The sequence below is a fragment of the Ostrea edulis genome, chromosome 3 (genome assembly GCF_947568905.1).
Source record: "Ostrea edulis chromosome 3, xbOstEdul1.1, whole genome shotgun sequence".
In the NCBI taxonomy this organism is placed as follows: domain Eukaryota; kingdom Metazoa; phylum Mollusca; class Bivalvia; order Ostreida; family Ostreidae; genus Ostrea; species Ostrea edulis.
The window spans coordinates 73,501,270-73,522,352 of NC_079166.1; the positions used below are offsets into that span (position 1 = coordinate 73,501,270).

The window sequence follows — 21,083 nt, forward strand, 5'->3', positions numbered from 1 at the left end:
TCTTAAATGATCATAACTGCCCTAAGTGAAGAAATATTTAATATCAAGCACCGAAAATTTCACTTTATTTTGATACACACTTCCGCCCCTACCCTGGGTTGAACTCACGACCTGCGGAAACAAATCTCCTAGCAGCATGTAACCAGCGTGCTAGACTGCTCGACCATCTAGGCAAATCGACAAACTTGCTTTCGGTGACGATGGAATTCTCGCCACGCTGTCACGTGCTACACGGTCATTGAGAATGGAAATGGGATGCAGTTATATAACGTAAATTCAAGAGGATCATACATGATGCAAATTGCATTCGAAATATTTCATATAAAGCAAAGAAATAGCAATGAACTCTTAAATGAACATAACTGCCCTCAGTGAAGAAATATTTAATATCAAGCACAGAATATATATATAATATATATAATAATAATAATGTATATATATATATATATATATATATATATATATATATATATATATATATATAAAGGTGACTCTCGATAACTTGAAGTTCAAGGGACCTTGATAAAACTTCGAGAAATCGAGAGTTCGAGAGATCGAAATTCGGAAATTGAAGGTCCGCCTGCATGGTTCAGATTTTACAATAACCGGAAATGTATACCAACAAGATCATATGATATCGTTTTGACATGTTTTCCTTCATATTCGTCAGGTACTTTGATATCAAAATACAAAACCTTATTTTGCATTAATAAAAACATTTCAAAGTTTATGTATTTATTTGTTCTTTAATCATGCATAGATAGGCATAAAAAAACAGGTTCCGATGACGCTTTAATATCACAAGCTAGACAGAGCACAATGTTATGTCGCTTTACCCAAAGCAAAAATTCTAACGATTGAGTAAAACGATGTGTTAGAGTAACTTTACACAAAGAACAAACTCGAAAAATTTTGTATAAAACTTACTCTCTCGTTGTCAAGTCAAAACAAATTATATATTTTATTCATAGTCGGATTATGTATAATTTTGATCACCACGACACAAAACCCTAGTGCAAAGTGTAAACTGACCAATTATCCAATGTGCCACCTCCTCAAAGACGCACGGACGATGTTTGAACTATGTAAACACCTAATTACCCCTCCGGCATTCAACAAAATCCAGGTAAGGCCCCAGCGGAAATTATTACACGCTTGGGTAACGGTGGGTATACGCTGCCACCACTTCGAGAGATCGAGAGTGAAAAACAAAGGAAATGTGTTTTAAAGGACCCAACTTCATTTCGAGAGATCGAACGTTCGAGAGATTGAAAGTAAATTTGCTTTGTTATATAGAGAAAAAAATCGGGACCATGATTTCACTTCAAGAGACCAAGAACTTCAAGAGATCGAAGTTCGAGCCATCGAGAGTCATCTGTATATATATATATATAAAGTTCATGAATACAGCGATGTTATAATATTTCAGCTCTTGGTGTTATGCGAACCTGTCCTACGGAGGGATTTAAAGGCATGAACACCAGTTGTCAAGAATTAAATAATCTTCCTATCGTCCATGCTACTTTACCAAATCTGAACAAAGGTATGTGAATGTTAAAGAAGGATCGTAACTGCAGTCCCAGAAACGTTCTTCTTCCCCACTTGAATGGTGAACGAGCAGTGAACGAAAAGTTTCTGAGCGTAGAATGAATGTTGAGTGAACGGCGTCTGAACATGTGTGTGTGTGTGTGTGTGTGTATGTGTTAAATCACAGTGTCCGGTATAAGATATTGGGATGATGAATAGTTATAGTGTGTTAGGTCCATGTCTTCCAAACGCAGAAGTGATTTGCAAAAGAATAGTCCAAGGATTTGATCGCCCCTCTTTGGATAGACTTGGTCCAGTACTATATAAGAGCCTGCAGTCGAGAAATCAGTCAGTCTGATGTTAACAACTCCAGAAGCGAGAAGAACGAATAGGTAGGACAAGAATAGAAATAAGAAATAGGCTAGGGAGAAAAAGAGTAAGCATTAGTGGAAAGAGCTTAAGGAATTGCAGTGGGGTACTGGGTGCAATTATCCTTAATAAGTGTGAGGCACTCTGTAGTTTCACTAAGCAATGGGAACTTGGCTCAGAAACATGGTGCAATTAGCACAGCCAGCGAACTACCCTATGTATATGATTAGAAACCCGAAATAAGTAACTCGGTACCAATCAACACTCGGGCAGAGAGATAGAAAAAAATATGTTAATGGTCAATCAAGTAGAGTAAGAGGAAAATTATAAATATATGACCCCATCTCTTGTAAAGAACCCAGTAACACGTTACACTATAATTTCAAGCTTTCGAATATATACTATTCTATCTTTAAAAGATAAATTTAATACTATTCTATCAAAGAACTAAATAAAAAAAGGGGTGGGGGACACTTGTAAAGAAATGAATAGGCCAAGTCCGTAATAGGCCGAGTCCGCGATGGGCCGACTTTGTTATAGTCAGATTTTGTTATAGTCCGACTTCTCCAGTATCCATTTTGAGCGCAATTTTTGAATCGTGGACAGCGATAGACAAAACCAGGTATGGGTATTTACGAACAAACACACTCTAGCTCGACATAATTTGCATACGGTGCAGTCTTATATCACAAGAAGTAAAATAAACGGTACACAAAGTTAAAATTTTAACGGAAACGCTTTCATTTCATAATCCTCAGTACTACTCCATGTAAGAGTCAGATTTTGACAAAACTTGGCATGGTGATACCCTTTGCCTTTAGAAGCGAAAATATAACCTCAATATTTTTTTCTTCCACCTGTTTGGTTTTCATAGTAACGATCACCCAGTTTAAGACATATTCAATGGCTATTATCCAAGTATTTCATGGCGAGGTTTAAAAAAAAATAACGCACAAATTTGATATAATTGTTTTAAAATAGATTTATTGTAATGAAATATACAGTTTAAAGAAATTGTTGATATAAAAGAAAATACGTTAATGTCAATTGTAATGTATGGTCAATGTCCAAGAAAAAAGGGAGATAATCAGTAATAAGTCAAATTCGGATTTCCCCTTTTTTCAAACTTTCTCAGGTGAAAAAATCTAAACACCCAAGACTGGATATATCTAACACTATTAGTCATAAAATTATTTATCTTAGTTATGCTTGTAAATGAAAAAATAAATGTGTAAATGCATACTTGTTACTAAAAATTGCGTTTAAAATTGTAATAATTTCTCATTGACAGCCATTCTTTGAAACCATTTAAACATTTAAATAAGGGATCCGGCACGCACTGTCAGAATTTTTCTTTAAATGGCACATCAACTTAATCCCACATGAGTAATGTAAAACCATCATAGTTTGGTTGCTATGCAACTCCCATTGCCATGTTAACCCGTGCATATCATTCAGGTCATAGAATAGATATGTCCATTTTCAAATGAAAAATGACAATTTTTATTCAAATATGCTGGATTTAGTTGTTTGATTTCATATCATATCATCATAAAATAATATTTTGTAGTATTTTTGTTATTTAGTTTGATATTTTGTTAATGGTTTGAATATTTCTATTATGGTTTTATTTCTGTCTGGAAAATATGTGTATTTGATACATTCTAAAAAGGCTATTTTAGAGGCAAATTTGAATTTTGGATAAAAATTCCCACATGTAGCTTGTAGTGTTGTCATATAACAAAGAGACATATTAAGGAATCTTTCTTCTAAGCTGTGTTTCCATGGAAACAAAATGATGCATTTCGTCATGATATGCCAGTAGAGGTGCATATTTCATTGCAATTCAAAATACAATTTTCTTTGTAATCTAAGTATATCATCTTGACAACTTACTGCTATTGATGTTAGGATTTTAAATTTCTAAAAATTTGATATGAGAATGTTCGTTGGCATGGAAAAGAAAATGTTATTTCTTTTCAAATTCTGAATCCATGCAGAAGGAGTAAATATTTTAGACAAAAAATAAAAACTGTTTTATTGACATATTCAACTGAAGTCAATATAATAGTGGAAAAAAATATTGTTACTATTAGTATTTCTATTGAATAGAAAATCATCCCCAGGGGTCATGATTTTTACAAACTTGAATTTCCATTTTATCAGGAAGCTTTCTTGTAAATTTCAGCTTTTCTGGCCCTGTGAATCTTGAAAAGATTTTTAAATGATGCCAACCAATTTTCGCATTTTTATGATTATTCCCTTTTGAAGGGGGCATGACCCTTCATTTGAACAAACTTGAATCCCCTTCACCCAAGGATGATTTAATCTAAGTTTGATTGAAATTGGCCTAGTGGTTCTGGAGAAGATGATTTTCCTATATAACTGCATGTAAAACTTTGATCCCCTTTTGTGGTCCCACCTTACCCCCGGGGCCATGAGCTGAACAAATTTGAATCTAACTCTATATCAGGAACCTTTCAGGTAAATCTCCACTCTTCTGGCCCAGTGCTCTTTATATATTCCCGTGTATAACTTCGATCTTGTATTGTGGCCCCAACATACCCCCGGGGGTCATGATTTTAACAAACTTGAATAACCACTATGTCGGGAGGCTTTCATGAAAATCTCAGCTTTTCCCATGAGAATATTTTTATTAAAGTGACTCCGAACTATTTTTGTGATTTGAAAGGGACATGACCCTTCATTTCAACAAACTAGAATTCTCTTCACCCAACGATGCTTTGTTATGCTTAAGTGAGCTAAAATAACAGGAAACCTGAATTTCACATCGTTTTCAAGTAAATCTCGTTTTTATCATACATCGTGCAAGTACAATTGTACTCAAATCATAAAAACTCTTTAATTCAATCAATGTATTGTTGTTGTTTTTTTATTATCATTATTTTGTTCAAATGTGCATTATTTCTATATGTATATTGTACATGTAGCACAAATTGTATTGGCAATAATTGCATATCTTTTAAAAGAGTTGAATCAACATTCATCGAAATAACTAACAGGTTCTAGTTTAAAAGGATAGTTTAACAAAATTTCAAAAGTATTTCACTTATATATGGAGATGTCAAATTTATGCATTATTCAGTATACAACTTCCACTTTCAAAGACGAAACAATCGCACCAAAGCCCCATACAATCAATAATAATGCATGTACTTTCTTCTTTTATTCAATTAAGACTTCAAAACTCCAATGTCTGATTTTTACTTCCAAATTCGCTATACTTATCTTATATCCACCCGTGCATACACGGGTTAATGTTTAATAAATGCAGTATCGCCTAGCTAAAGATTTTACATCGTGTCAATTAGAAAAAAAAAATATTATTGTAGATTTTGTCTTCAGCTCTTTTAAAATGACCACTTTTACAAATTTGAACTGAACCTTTCATCTCATTAATTGTATCATTAAGGCTAAGATACACTTTTATGAGATTGATAACACATTCAAGGAACAAGATGTGTTTGTGAAACACTATATATTCCAAAATAATTTATTCTAATTCTTATCGTGGTCTAGTCTCTGGTTGGTCAAATACAAACTAGGATATGCAATTTATTTGTATAATATGGTTTGGTATGGGGCACCCCCCCCCCCCCCTCCCGGATAACCAGAGGTGCAAATCTTCATTCTGAGCAGTAACTTTGTAAAGGTTTAATAAAGGAGTTCATTACTGTTTCAATGACATTGGATATAGTAATTTCCTGTCCAGAATGCAAGGTGAAGATAACGAACAGTGATCAATCTCATAACTGCCCAACTATCTATTTTGTATTGCTTATAAGAGTTATGAGATTGATCACTGTCCGTTATCTTCACCTTGCATAAGAAATACAAAATACATAGTTGGGCAAACACGGACCCCTTGACATACCAGAGATGGGATCAGGTGCGTAGGAGGAGTAAGCATCCCCTGTTGACCGGTTACACTCGCCGTGAGCCCTGTATCCTCATCAGGTAAACAGAGTTATCCGCAGTCAAAATCAGTGTGCCAAGAACGGCTTAACAATCAGTATGAAACACGTCAGACAGCATTTGACCCAATGCGAGGTTGTACTGACGAACTATATAGGCAAATAATGTTGTTTTTTTAATAAATTTTAGAAGTCGATATCTATGCCAACAATAATTTACACAAAAGTTTAGATACTCCCCAGGATTGAGTGTGAATATAGTGATTACCTAAAAAAAAAAATCCAACTTTCTAATATTCATTTGGGAATATGATTTATTGAATTCTGAAAATAGCACATATTTAGTTATTTTCATACAAGAATGTGCATTTGGTTTCAGACATGGGATCACACACTAAATGAAGGACATGGTAAAGTGTTACCATTGGTAGATATATTACCCTCAAATAAATGTTTTCAAACAGAAATTTCTCAGTTTTAAGATATTCATGTACCACGCCTATTATACGACCTGCCTAACTCTTATATGGAGCAGTACTTAAATCAGCTTTGAAAAATGCCCTACGTCATAAAGGCGTCCTGGCATTTTACGTACGTAACGATGTCATAAAGTAATAAAGGGAAACGGTTTTTACTTTAAGCATATCATGACCTCATAGCTGATAACAATAAACATATTCCACTTTAAGCTACTGAGAGCTGGTTTTAAAGTTTTAATAAAGTGTCTTTATATTTCTTTTCGGGAAATAGTATTTTCTGTATAAAGTTTATAAAACGGAAATACACTGGATTGCCCGTGGTCACACATATCTAAATGTTCACTAACTTTAATTATTCTATATTCAGGTACTGAAATGTGTTGTTTATGAACTCGTATACGAGTTCGTAGAGTAGTCCCCGTTTCACCGATATAATGTTTTCCACAACCAGCGCATGTTATTACATGAATTACATTTTTGGTGAAACATGTCATATCTGAATTCATCTTAAATTCCTTGTTGTTACACTGAAACAAATTTCCTTCCCTTAAATATGGACACGTTCCGCATTGCCGATCGTCACATTTAGTAACGGTGGAAATTTTTCTGTTGGACTTTTACTGAAAATTAGACTTGCATAACAGTCCCCTAAAATTTTTCGGTTGTCTTTTGCTGCTGATAAAGGTATATTTCTTCATAGTTTTCCCCATTTTTCATCTATTTTCAGTTGGTCGCTGAGTTGCCGTACAATAGGTGTAACATTAAATTTCCTTGGGTTATGTGTTGTAACAAACGGTAAAATGTGTGAATTTGTTGTGGAATTGATTTTGGTTTTATTAATAAGATTCTCTCTATTAAGTTCTCTGGCTTTCTTGATTCTGTCGTCTATAAGTTTGATTGGACAATTCTGTATTTCTACATAATTACTTAATTCTCCTAAACGTTGTTCTCTGGTAGGTTCATCACTAACAATCGTACATATTCTTCTGGCGAGGTTGTAAGGTATGGCTCGTTTTGTGTGTCATGGAAGCGAGGACGAAAAGTGTAAATACTGGTGAGTGTTCGTGAGTTTGTAAAACTATCTGTAATTGTTTTATCATCCTTTTTGTTAACAGAAACATCCAGGAATAATATACAAGATGTACTCTAAACCCTTTTAAATTGATATCCAATTCGTTTATAATGTTCTTAATGGGTTTTTTTTTCAAATCCGTAATGTCTCTGTTCCAAATAATGAAGCAATCATCCATGTATTTTATCCAGTTTTTTTATATATATAAACCGAATTGTTCATCAAATGATTCTTTAACTTTTTGGTATAATAATTCCTTTAAAAAGCGGAGTGTAAGTGCAGCATATGTTGGAGCCATTTTGGTTCCCAATGCGGTACCTTTATTTTGAAGATAGTGTTTGTTGTGAAATGTAAAAACATTGTTTTATAGTACAAGTGCTGTTGCCTCTAAAATAAAGTATTTAGAAAAACGTCCATCTATATGTTCTGGATGTTTATCTATCCAATATTTTAAACACGAGATAGAACTTCAAAATTGTGAATACATCACTTGTCTTAAATCCGATGGTTTGAAATTCCGCCCAATTCTAGGGGGGGGGGGGGTCCACCCAACACAAAGACTTCATAACATTTTGGACATTATATTAAAACCTCTCTCCATTGAAGTCAACAGTTTTGTCGTGATTATTTAGACTTCTTAAGATACTTACCTGATAAGGTAGACGACAACGCAATATTAGCAACGTTTGATGTTGTTAATTTACATAATGATATTATTTGCCCACTAAAACTTCAAGCAGCATAATATTGGATAGATAAACATCCAGAATAAATAAATGAAACCATGTTTTGCTCAGTTGTTTGGAGTACATGTAATTAGTACAGTCCCCAAAGTGGGTAAATATAAATGTACCAAACAAACAACAGACGGTACATGTAACATGTGTCAACGTTGATAAAAGACTCCTAGATAGTATAAAGGAATTGAATTTTGTGTCATACACTATATCACAAGTAGAGATAACCGAGGTATTCGTGAAAGGCGAAGACAACGAACAGTGATCAATATCATAGCTCCTCTAAGCAATACAAAATAGAGTTGGACAAACACGGATCAGGTACCTAAGAGGAGTAAAAAACCCTTGTTGATCGGTCACACTCGACGATGAGTATATATAACGAATATATTCGGGTAACCATATACCACATTTAGATCATGTAAGAGCAAGCAAAGCTCGGGTCGCGAAGCGACGCGACGAGCTCGCTCCAATTATTACACAATTAAGTCACGTTATTTGCTCTTCATCAGATGAAAAATGATGGGGACTACCCATAATGCTTCCGAACAATGTCGCCGTCACTGCGGAATATTTCATTGACAACCCCGTAGATAAAACAAATAAATAGTTTGGAAAGTACCAGAAATTATTTTGAATTCCAGACAAGCTTTTCCTTACTTTCGTACATTTTGTTGTGGATAATTGCTTGATTTGAAAGAAAAGCATTCGCACCTAATTATGACGTCACAATGCACTGTTTACATCAACTGCGTTATATTTCCCGCGTTAAATGAATTGCCTGAAGTCGTGTTGTAAGATGATATATGGGTCTTCGCTCGTCTCTACGGTCACACCGTAAACATATTAATTGTATTATCTTTCATACACACAAAGCTATTTCTTGTATTGTACTGTGTGTATAATTTTTAACGAATTTATTAATGGTGTGACCAACATGAAAAAAAATGTAAAGGCAATAATCTTGCATGTTTTATATTAGAGGCACACGGTGCACAAGTCTCAAATATGCAATAAATATATCTAATGACAATGATTTTTCTTTACAAATGGAGAGTTAACCATCATTAGGAACACTTATCAAATAAGTTTCACATTACCGGTACATTTTTAATCAAACAAAAGGTTGTAGTATACCTCATATAAAGAATCACTAGTAAAACAGAATCTGATAGACCGAGGTCACGTGGCCGTCATGTTTGCCCTGCAACAAAACGTCGTGTTCCACCCCATTCAAATGTCTCTTGTTTCACTTTCATGTCCAGTTAAATGAACAGACCCGAGTGTCCCGAATGACGTAGATAACAACAAAAACACAGCCTCGTGCATTTCCATAACTTTAACGTTAAGGTAAATAAACGAAGTTTATTGTGACGTCACAATAAGTCTAAGTCATTGTACTTTGATAGTTCGTAAGGCACAAAATATGCGTATCTCTGATATACAGTTAAATCGCTTGGTTGATAGAAAAACAAGCAAGTAAATCAGCATTCATGGAGAATGGCAATACAAAAACTGGTTATCATATCACCGTAATTCGTTGTTTATACCTTCGAATGCGTTGATTTCAAATACATTTTTGTAGTCTTGCTTTGTTTTAGTATAATAAAAAATTTATTGCATGAATGTTTGGGAGATATGAAAATTTATTCACCCAAGAAAAATCATATTCCTGCAATAAATGTATAATGTTTCGTAATATGTTCAATATATTTTTTATAATATATTGTTTGGTATAAACGTTCAGAGCACATTGAACGCACGGTAAGTGAACAATGAAGGCTTTGTGGACAGTGATCATGAGCGGTTGGTGAATAGTGGATGCAAAACTGAATGGAGAGTGCAAGTAGGAAAGTAGAACGTTTCAAGGACTATATTATATACATTTATGATTTCATATGAATAGTTGAGTATTAGCGGACTTTAGTCATATATATATATATATATATATATATATATATATACATTTATATTTATACATTGATATGGATTGATTCTATGTAAGAAATTTAAGTCTTATCTAAATCCTATATTGCAGATATAAGTGTATTCCAAATTTAGACATTCAGCTTTATTAAACTTTCCCTTGCTATGGAATTCTGATATAATTTATCAATAAATGAGCAATATCTAGTTGTTGGATTGAATATGAAGAGACAATCAATTTCCACTTCCAATGCTTATAGGCAACAGGGTTAGTGAAATTCATATATATGGCCGAAGGGGCAACTTTCACCTGATTATCCCCTTGATTAGACAGTTCAATACAGAAATTTCGTCTTAAAATATCTGAAATTATTGCAAAACCGCATTCAATCAATCAATACATAAACCCAGTCAATGGTAAGAAAAGCTTTCATACCTTGATTTACTATCGTTAAACGTCGATGCCAAAATTTGCTATATTTGTTTTGAAACAATGGCATTCATTGATAATTTGACATCATGCAGCGCAAAACAAAGTTCAGGAAGAAATTTAGTGATCATCTTGGAAAAATTTATGTCAGTAGGGTAAATAAATCAATGAAATTATTGTCAAAATATTTAATTGATTGCAAAAACACCGGGCCGGATATATTTCGAGTTTGCTATGAGATTGAGTGTCGCTCGATATGTTCACCTTTGGATAGTGAATGCCCCCCCCCCCCCCCCCCCTAGATGCATACATATCATCGGCATGATATAACAATCAAGAAATAAATGCTCTTTTGTTTTAAAAAGAAGCAGCATATGCACATAAAGAACCCATAATTGCCGTACCAGGGGTTAACCAATTCACATATTCATATCACAACCCTTATGGCTGCACTACAGGTAGACAGGGCCCCTCCTAGTAGTAGTAGTGGTAATTTCTTTAAAAAAATACCTGTATACAAAAAGTGTATTCCAAGTGCAATTATGTTTTATATAGTTGTTATTAATCAATTCAACCTTTTCAAAACCGCGCATGGAAGCATGATATTAAATGTGCATATATATCTGTACAACTTGAAAGGTTCATTTCAGTGAAATATGACAAAGAAAAAAGATAAAGTACTTTTCAGTCTTATCAAAGGTGTAAAAATTACAATTTGTCTTCAAAAGCTTTCAAACCTGTGGGGATCTGGATTAGAATAGGCTCCCAGTACCCCTTCCTTTTCGTAAGAGGCGACTGAATGGGGCGGTCCTTCGGATAAGACCGCAAAAACCGAGGTTCGTGTCACAGCAAGTGTGACACTATAAAGATCTCTCCCTGCTCAATGGCCATAAGCGCCGAGCATAGGGCTAAATTTTGCAGCCATTCACCGGCAATGGTGACGTCTCCAAATGAATTAAATATTCTCGAGAGGGACGTGAAACAATATTCAATCAATCAATCAAATGCAAAAAGCATATCTTTGTCGTTGATCGTTGATGCTTTGATTTGTTGAAGCACGCTTTGGATTCTACGAAAGGTGAAGATAAGGAACGGTGATAAACCACATGATTGCTATTGATTGTAGAAAAGTAAGAGTAGGAAAAATACGACACCTAAGACACACCAGAGGTGAGATCAAGTGCCTGGAAGAAGCAATCAGCACCTCACAAGACTCACACTCGCTGCTAGCCCAATATCAAGAAAAAAGCGAATTTTCTCTTCTACAAATTAGAATGTAAATGACGGACTGGAAATTGATATAGAACACGTCAGACTGTATTTTACCTAACGACACGTTTTGTTTGTAAATTTAATGGTTTTCAACCAATACATGTATGTGGATCTTCCACATATGCTTCATAATTAGATATTTCATTGAGAATAAACGACAATGGCCAACTAATGACTCAACTGTATGCCAAACGGAATGACATCAGCATCTCCATCGTCAACTTTCCATATTCATATGACAATATGCCATTATCACCTGCATTTGGTGTTAATGTTTCTCAACTGATTCGATACACAACAACTTGATCTGCATATGGCTAGTTTATAAATAGGGACAGCACTTTTGAAATCGCATCGTTGTAATAACGATCTAGGTTATTAATACAACCTGTCAATATGTCAACATGTCCACACTGACCCGATCGAGATATAGGGCTCACGGCGGGTATACTTTATAGACGTTTTGAGGTTGATCACTGTTCGTTATCTTCAGCTCTTCACATTCCTCATGAAACCTATCTAATGCTTTATATAGCTCACAATTACCTACATATGTATAGGAATGTCATGAACTTTGACCCTATCATTTGCTTAAGTATTGATTGATTGATTGTTTTTTGCTTAACGTCTCGCTCGAGAATTTTTCACTCATATGGAGACGTCACCAAGACCGGTGAAGGGATTCAAATTTAGGCCTATCCTCGGCCCATACGGTCATTGATCAGTGGTGTTTCTTTAGCGTAACACACCCATTGTGGTCCGTTTTAAGGTCATATCCGAGGACCCGTGGCATTGACACCTGATGCCGAGCGTTTGACGATGAAACTGTCACTACCTGTTTTAACGACTTAGGTATGTCGCGGCAACAACATAGTCAACAACAATAAAGTACTGAAATATTGATTCCCATAGTAAAATACTTTTGCATGTAGAGTGTCATGGTTGTATGCTAGCATAATCGTTCATTAATTTTTTCGATGCCCATATATCTATTTTACATATAATAATAAATTTTTAATTTCATACAATTTATGCAACATTATCATTTTAAGAAGCAGGGAAGTCACATTTTCTCAAACACAGAATTTCCCAGAGAAGAGGTGAAGAGAGAACATCGAGGTAAAACACATTCATGCGTCAGTATTAATCAAATTTAGTTTAGAAATATTTGCAGTCTTGTTTTTTATATCTATGACTTAATTGATATTTTTATTCATTTAAAACCATTTTGAATTGAATTTTATCAGCTTCAAAACGGATATGAATTTACGTTCTCTGAAAAGAATTGCCTTCGACGAATTCATCTGGATGGTTGTTTTTGTCATGTTGTTGAAAATCGCCAAAACAGTCGGTATGTAATTTTTCTGCGTCTCTCAGTTATTGTCTATTTTCATTCATGAAGTATTTTGAAAAAGAGAATTGTTGATTAAGCCAAATTACCGTTTCATTCAAATGACGCCAACAAACGATTTGACTAACACTGATCAGTTAAATAATGTTAAAAAATGTATGAATAAAACATTAAAACATTGAATATACACTTCCACATGTAATGTGTATTAAATACTATGTTTCTTTCATCATTTGTCATTCAGACGAGTAAGGTAGGTGCTTCAACGTTATGAACACTATTTTCCTTATTATTATTATTATTATCATCTTCATTATCATCATCATCAATGGTGTTATTGTTATTTATCAAGTCTGCTTTAAACTATATTATTTTGATTACAGTGGAAAAGAAGTAAAATAACAAACAAATATGTACATAGAATGCTTTTATAATTTGAGCTGCTATAGCAAAACTTTGGAGTTCGGATTAATTATGTAATTTCATGATTAGAGTAATCATACGATTATTCATTTGATTAGTGATTATATCAATGAGGATTGTCTAAACAGCATTTTGTTGTAACTGAATTTGACCTCAAAATTCTTAATTAGGTATGCATTTACAATTAAGAGCGTGTTTAACACCATGCGAAGCCGTCCGGACGCAAGGATCTCCGAATTTATGAAATATTTGTGGGTAACTTGTAACTTGTATTATCAATATTTCCCCTCTAAATTCAAGACAAACGTCACATCTAAAATCAACCCTTTCTACATTGCATACCATTAACAAAGTAGAAATATTCTGGTACACAGTTGTTGCGAATTTGCAGCGCATTTGCGGCACGTTTGTCGCAACGAGTTCCGGTGTAGAGGCAAATTTTGACTCCCATAGAATAATGACCCCCTAACCGTAGAAATATTGGATAATTTTGTAGAAAGAAGACCCAGGGGTCATTGTGTTGCGTATCATACCTGAAAAGTAATGACCCCCGTAGAAAAATGATCCCCTCCTTTTCTTAAGAGATTGATTTATTTTAAAAGAGTTGATACGGGTTTTTAGGTCATTATCGTTCCTCTTGCTCCTCTTATCAAATTTATTCCATGTGTAAATTTTTTTTTCACGGTAAATAAAATAAAATTAAGAACTAGTTCATTGAATTTGAGGAAAACCCACTGTAGGTTCCATGACCAATTACAACTGGAAAAAAGCCTGCATATTTCAGGGACGGATCCAGGGAATTTTCAAAAAGGGGTTCTACCATAAATTTTAGTTTTCAAAAGGGGCGTTCCATTCTCAAAATGTGTTATTTTTACCTCATTCAGGTAGCTATTGATAGCTAGCCCTCCAAAAAAACCGCTCATTGAATTTTTTAAAAATTTTATTTATTATAACATTTTGACTTTATCCTAAAACATATCAAAAAATCAACAAAAGAAATCAGATTAATTTTCGACGAAGGCTCGATTAAAATCCCCTCTTTTGCAGCCCCAAAAGGCAAAAAATGCCAAAATTGAGCAAATTAACACAGAAGCCAATAAAAAATTTATTGACACCAGAAATATTGTTTGTCATATATAGTTATGTAAATTAAACACAAGCAGATAAAAAATTAACATTGATTAGAAATTCAAAATGCATCTAAAGAAAACATTGAGATGATTCAACTTGGCAATTGGCCAAATTTACCCTAAATATGGCGTTTCTCAAATACTATCAGGCATACATTTTCTGACAACAACAAAATTCTGCTCATAAAATTTCTGATTTTCTTTCATTTTTACAATATGTCAAGTAGTATCTAAATATTGAATAGAAAACAATATACCAAATGAGGTTTAATCTGAAACTATGTCATATTTTGTAACCCTACCCCCTCCCTTCTAGAAATGAATTTTAAGAGATACAGTCAGCAGAGATAAACTATTGACCTTAAATGATTAAGCATTCCCAAATTACCACATTGAGCATTCAAACTCACAATACTAGAAGTTTCTATGAGCCATTTAAGAATGATATATAGTGTGTGCTATTGCAGTTGACCTTTTCGCACTCACAATGATTGCCTAAATATTTAGTTATTTTTCATACAATTTCTTGTAATAACTGGACCAAATCTATTACCTATACATATTTTTGATATAAATTTATATCACTATACAGTATAATATACCAAATATATTTAAATAACCATTTCATATTTCAATAAATAATTAATATCAATGGAAAGAGATCCATGAACTGCCCATGAATCACTAAATCCATCTGAGTCATCTTGCCCTCACAGATAGGTGTGTCTTTCATAAGTTTAAGAATTCTAATTGTAGTTTCACAATGAACCAAAAACTCACTATTGGATAACTGAGAATGCATGTACATGTATATTGCATTAACTAACTGTAGTTTTCCCCAGGTGAAGGTCTATGTTCACTGTATGTATAAAGGGGGTGGGGGTGAATTAGTTCCATTATGAAACTGTTCTAAAAAATTGATATACATTAATGTATCAATGATGTATGTTTCAACTAAATTTTGAATTACAAGGAAAATTCAAACACATTGATTGAAGTTATAAAATTGATATTCTATCATGTGCACATTTTACACTAATATATCTAAGAAAGAATAATCAACATTGAAATTTCCTTTACATCTATGCAATATTATTGTCTTTCAAAAGGCATGTACATGTAATACACGAGTACATCTACTTGTTTTCGATCCCTTAAATTCACAATTTAGTTTAAAGTATGCTGTACAACATTCACTGCTCTGAGCTCAATAAGTGAATTAATGTTTTTCATCCAAGTCCCAAAGTTTGCAGTAGTTCTTTAATCTTCGGAACTTGATCAAACATTTTTAAATTTGGGAGTTGTGGGGGTCCAGGGGATATGTCATCATCACTGTATATGGAGTACCTGTTCAAAATATAGATAAATATATTTAAATATAGCAAAAAAGATGAATATCTGATATACTCAGAATTGTCTTTACAAATGTTTATCGAAAGAAAATATAGTACCTCTCTTGCTGTTATACTTGTTGACTCGAAATCCACTTCAACCTGCACTGGTCCTATCTAATCTCCCTTGGTCCTCAGACTGATGCCTAGAAAAAAGATCATCATATGCAGACTTGTGATTAATTTACATTATTTTAAAAAAGGTTTTGCCAACCTACATGTTTGTGTGAAACACGAAACCTCAGGTTTGATATATTTCTTAGGTCACTGAAATTTCAAAGTAATAGTATAGGGAATCATAATTCAACACATGCCCCCCCCTCCACTTTCTATCCGGTTCCCTCATACCCCTAGATAGTAGGTTTATACAAATATTTGTTTTTCGTTACTTTTATACATGTAGTTCAAGGTATGTTATTTTCATAAAGTTTATTTTCATACCGATATTTTCTTAATAAAAGAGTTGTGACAGCCCTTGTTTACAAATCTGGTATACATTTACATGACATCCGTTCGTTTACAATCACATGCACAGGTGGGAGTCATATCTTAAGCACACATGGAATACATATATACATACAAAATAATACATCTACTGTACGTCGGGTGTTTAAACTTACAGATGTTATCATAAATTGCGTTGTGAAATATCAGAGGAAATGTGATTTAAACTTTTGAATACAAATTTATGACATTTTTTTCACTCGCCAAACGAAACTATGATTTCGTTGGTCAAGTTGAATGCATCCACCAACTTCCTCTTCTTGCAAGAAACTTTGTTTAGCCTCTCAATGACTGTATAAACAGTATTCAATCTCGCATGCTTTGCACTCGGACAGTACGATGTATCAACCAACAACTTTGTTTACGTAGCGCATCTATGTACATGGATTGGTGGTTGGTTTAACATTTCGATTAGCAAAAACTTTTACACAGATGAAACATTTGATCTACCATTATTACAGATATTGACGTATACTTATGTGGTATATGCATATTTTCTCTAGGTGAGTCAGTCACAGCAACAAAACACTTTTGGAACCCCTTTTTGTTTTTCCACTATTCTATGACGGAGTAAGGAATTCCGGAAAATGAATTCACGTGAAAATACACAATTTTTACTGATCGCGTGGTTGCTATCCGTCGCTACCTTAAGCAACATTTTGCAACGATAGACAGAAGTACAACCTATAAAACCTCCACACCTCCCTCTGAATCTACCAATGTATTTATGCTATCTATTTACATGTATAGATCTTGTGTAATCAAACACACACATAAAAAAGAGCAGCGTCTTAATACAATACTTCTTGTGTCACAGAGAGGCGTGAAATCTTCCTAAAACTGATGAATTGACATACATTTTTTGCAACTGAAGTCAATAGCTTATTTCATTTACGCATCATTATCGTTTTTTAAGAATTTTGAAAAATGAGTAAGTGTTGAAAGAGGTATTAGTGAGTATGCGAACGATAACTTTGGGTAGACTATAGCATTTCACTGAATAATTTATGCCTATCAGGGGTGTAGGACAAGGGGACGGGGCCACGTGCCCCCACACTTTTGGAAGATGGGTGAGGGGGCATACGTGGGTTTCTGCCCCCTCATTTTTTTAACACAAAATTAACATATTGATCAGATGAGAATATACCACGGTTAAAAAATACTCAATTCTAATATGCATGTTCTCAGCACTCAAAGCATTATTTCTTGCATGTACATTATTTATTCTCTCTGTACTACTTTTTTTTGGCCGAGTTACGTTTTAAAACGTCATAAAATTGTTAGTTACAAGAAAAATTTTCTCACCGTGAAAATAGTTATATCTCATTTATATTAGAAGGGGATTATTCTCTTGTTCTTTCTAATTATATTTATTTATGAAAGGAAATTGAGATACATGTGCACAAACTCCCTCAACATCTAGCGTATTATTTATGAATTGAAAATCAGATAAATATGTTTATGGACATATTGTTGAAACATTATAGGACATCAGAAGTAAACAGTAAGAAAATATACTGAATATTCATATAATATATCTTACTATAAGGGGCATTAGCTGTGAAAATGATGGCAACCATTTTTTTTTTCTAAAATCCCTTCAATGGCATTGGGATATGTATTGATGACTATTAAGGACATTTATTTTTTTTATTTTGTACAAAAACAACATAAACCTAATAAAACTACATCAGATAACTGCTTTTAGTGTAAAGAAATATATAAGGTTTCAACAAGTTGATGGTACAGGGGTTTCAACGGTCTCGATTGAAGTCATCATTTCGCAAATTCTATGGTCGTTATAACGATCTAGTTCGTCAATACAACCTCGCATTGGGTCAAATGCTGTCTGACGTGTTTCATACTGATTGTTAAGCCGTTCTTGGCACACTGATTTTGACTGCGGATAACTCCGTTTACCTGATCAGGATATAGGGCTCACGGCGGGTGTGACAGGTCAACAGGGGATGCTTACTCGTCCTAGGCACCTGATCCCACCTCTGGTGTGTTCAGGGTCCGTGTTTGCCTATTATTTATTTTGTATTGCTTATAGGAGTTATGAGATTGATCACTGTTCGTTATCTTCACCTTGCATAAGGAATATTTACATTGCCCATCGTCGGAAACCCACGGTAGGTCGCACTCTGTTTACCTTCCATGGGAAACAACGCTGATGTTTTCACATAATTCATTACGATTCATGACCTTACATCACCTATCGAGGACCAATGAGAATTGCCATAAGTATTTCCGGAACTTAAAGTGTCAGCAGTAGTGGCAACTAACATGTTTTGTTGTTTCACTATCATAGAGATATCAATGCAAACTTCAGATCTGGAACCCAGAATGGCTGATTATTTTAGCGAATACTTCACTTTCACATCCACTTTTGCTAATCATGGAACCGCTACTGGTATATTAATCACCATCACTGCTACATAGCATGTGAATAAAATCAGTCAAGCATAATGCAATTTGAAAATTAAATGCAAATTAAAATATTGTCTTGCAATTCCTTTGACATGTAGTTTTGTAATTATCGTAGGTGAGACATCAATACTGTTTACACGAGAAAGGTATGTTAAGAATGTCATTATTACTCGTTGAAATGAGCCGACACCACGAATGGAACAGATTGCAACATTAACTTAATACGCATGTAAGTTTGACACATATAGGCATATAACCCTATGAAATACCAAGTCCTTTAAGAAAACACATCTCTCTCGTACGATGGATAAAGGTGGCGAAATAACGAGGGCTGAACATGTAAACCTGTGCATAGACTCGTACGCAGTAGTAAAAGCTTAGTAACACAGGTTTTTCCCCTCCCCACTCTTTATAGACACAAATACACCACCCGCTTCAATAGTATATACAGATAAAGCAACTCACTGAACGCTTTGTAACTTGTCAAACTTAAACGTTGCAAAATTTTCGCTTTGAAAGAATGTTTTTCTATGTTCTCGAACACTGAAAATAAGGGGCTTTTTCATTGGTTAAATATCGCAATGAGGGATGGAAAATGACCAATCGCATATAGAAGCCGAGACACACCTTCCAGCAAAATTTCAGCGTTTTGCCTCACGGGAGGTAAACGGCGAGCGACCGATCGTGGGTTTCCGATGATGTATATTGTCTTACAAAGTTGTAAACAATAGATGAGTAGTATCATTTCTACTGAATTAACCCCACCCCAGTTACCACCTGGACAATTTATGTTTCGGGTCTGCAAATGCAATTAATAACATTTCATGAAAAAGACACATCCAATGTTTGTACTGTGTTCTGTTTAGACTGAATATATTCAGAAATGTACATGTAATTTTCCGATTCCAGTTTATTTTCTTATAGATTCCACACTTGAGAATTTTTTTTAAGGCTGGACCCAGACTTCCATGTAAATATCCTAGAGCAGGTCATTGAAATAAACTACTTTCTAAAACAATATAATTCTCCTAATGAAGCTGCATTCTTAATGAAAAAAGAAAATGCATAAAGTCATAAAGATTCTTTAATCGATTAAAATGGGCTTTGAAACATTAGCAACTTATATATATTACTCAAAATTTGATAAGAATCACTAGGTTATATGTGTGTAATTTACCACTAACATAACAAAAGACATAAATTTGACTCAGAAACGTGTTTACTCAGGTTATGAATGAAAATTCATGAACGGCATGAACTTTTATCAATATGGAATGCTAGAAATCTGATAACAACACCAAAAGGCATTTCATTACAAAAAGTTAACAGCAAACCAGAGAAAGAATTATACACTTTTTGGGGATAGTCCATCATTACACTTAGTCGATGAAGTGTCAATACCGGGTATGGCCTCCCCCCTTGCATCAATGACGGCTTGATAACGTCGAACCATGCTGTCAATAAGCACCCGGATGTTTCCAATGGGGATGTTGTTCCACTCTTCCACGAGAGCGTTTCCTAGCTCTGTCAAAGTCGTTGGTTGTGCTCTACAGCGTGAAAGGGCAACCTGCAGCATGTTCCATACATACTCAATCGGGTTCAAGTCCGGCGAGCGCGCTGGCCAGTCCATACGGACAATTGTGTCCTGCTGAAGGTACTGCTCCACCACCCTGGCGCGATGAGGACGGGCGTTATCATCCATCAGGATGAACTCAGGGCCAACAGCACCAGCGTAGGTTCTGACGTAAACATCGAGGATCTCATACCGGTATCGCACCCCCGTCATTGTTCCTCTCTCCAGAACATGACGATCTGTTCTTCCATCCCTGCTGATTCCACCCCAGACCATGATGGAACCACGACCATAACGGTCATGTTCGTTGATGTTGGCATCATGGAAACGTTCACATTGTTGTCGCCACACTCGGTGCCTCCTGTCTGTAAAGCCCAAACAATACCTGGACCCATCGGTGAACAGAACTTGAACCCAATCGTTCTGTGTCCAAGTGACATGATCTTCAACCCAGTCCAATCGCTCCAGCCGGTGTCGAACAGTCAGAGGGACTCGAACACATGCCCTTCTTGAGTTGAGTCCTGCATTGTTAAG

At 34.7% G+C, this 21,083-nt stretch overlaps 1 protein-coding gene across 1 annotated transcript in view; it reads left to right on the forward strand.

Annotated features, from left to right (window-relative positions):
- The window catches only part of LOC125677459 (uncharacterized), a 63,401-nt gene that overhangs the window by 35,028 nt on the left and 7,290 nt on the right, over positions 1-21,083 (forward strand). The window contains exons 10-12 of the mRNA XM_056161013.1: positions 1,430-1,543; positions 12,800-12,866; positions 12,995-13,098. Coding sequence (XP_056016988.1) covers positions 1,430-1,543; positions 12,800-12,866; positions 12,995-13,098 — 285 coding nt within the window. The remainder of the gene's footprint in view (positions 1-1,429; positions 1,544-12,799; positions 12,867-12,994; positions 13,099-21,083) is intronic.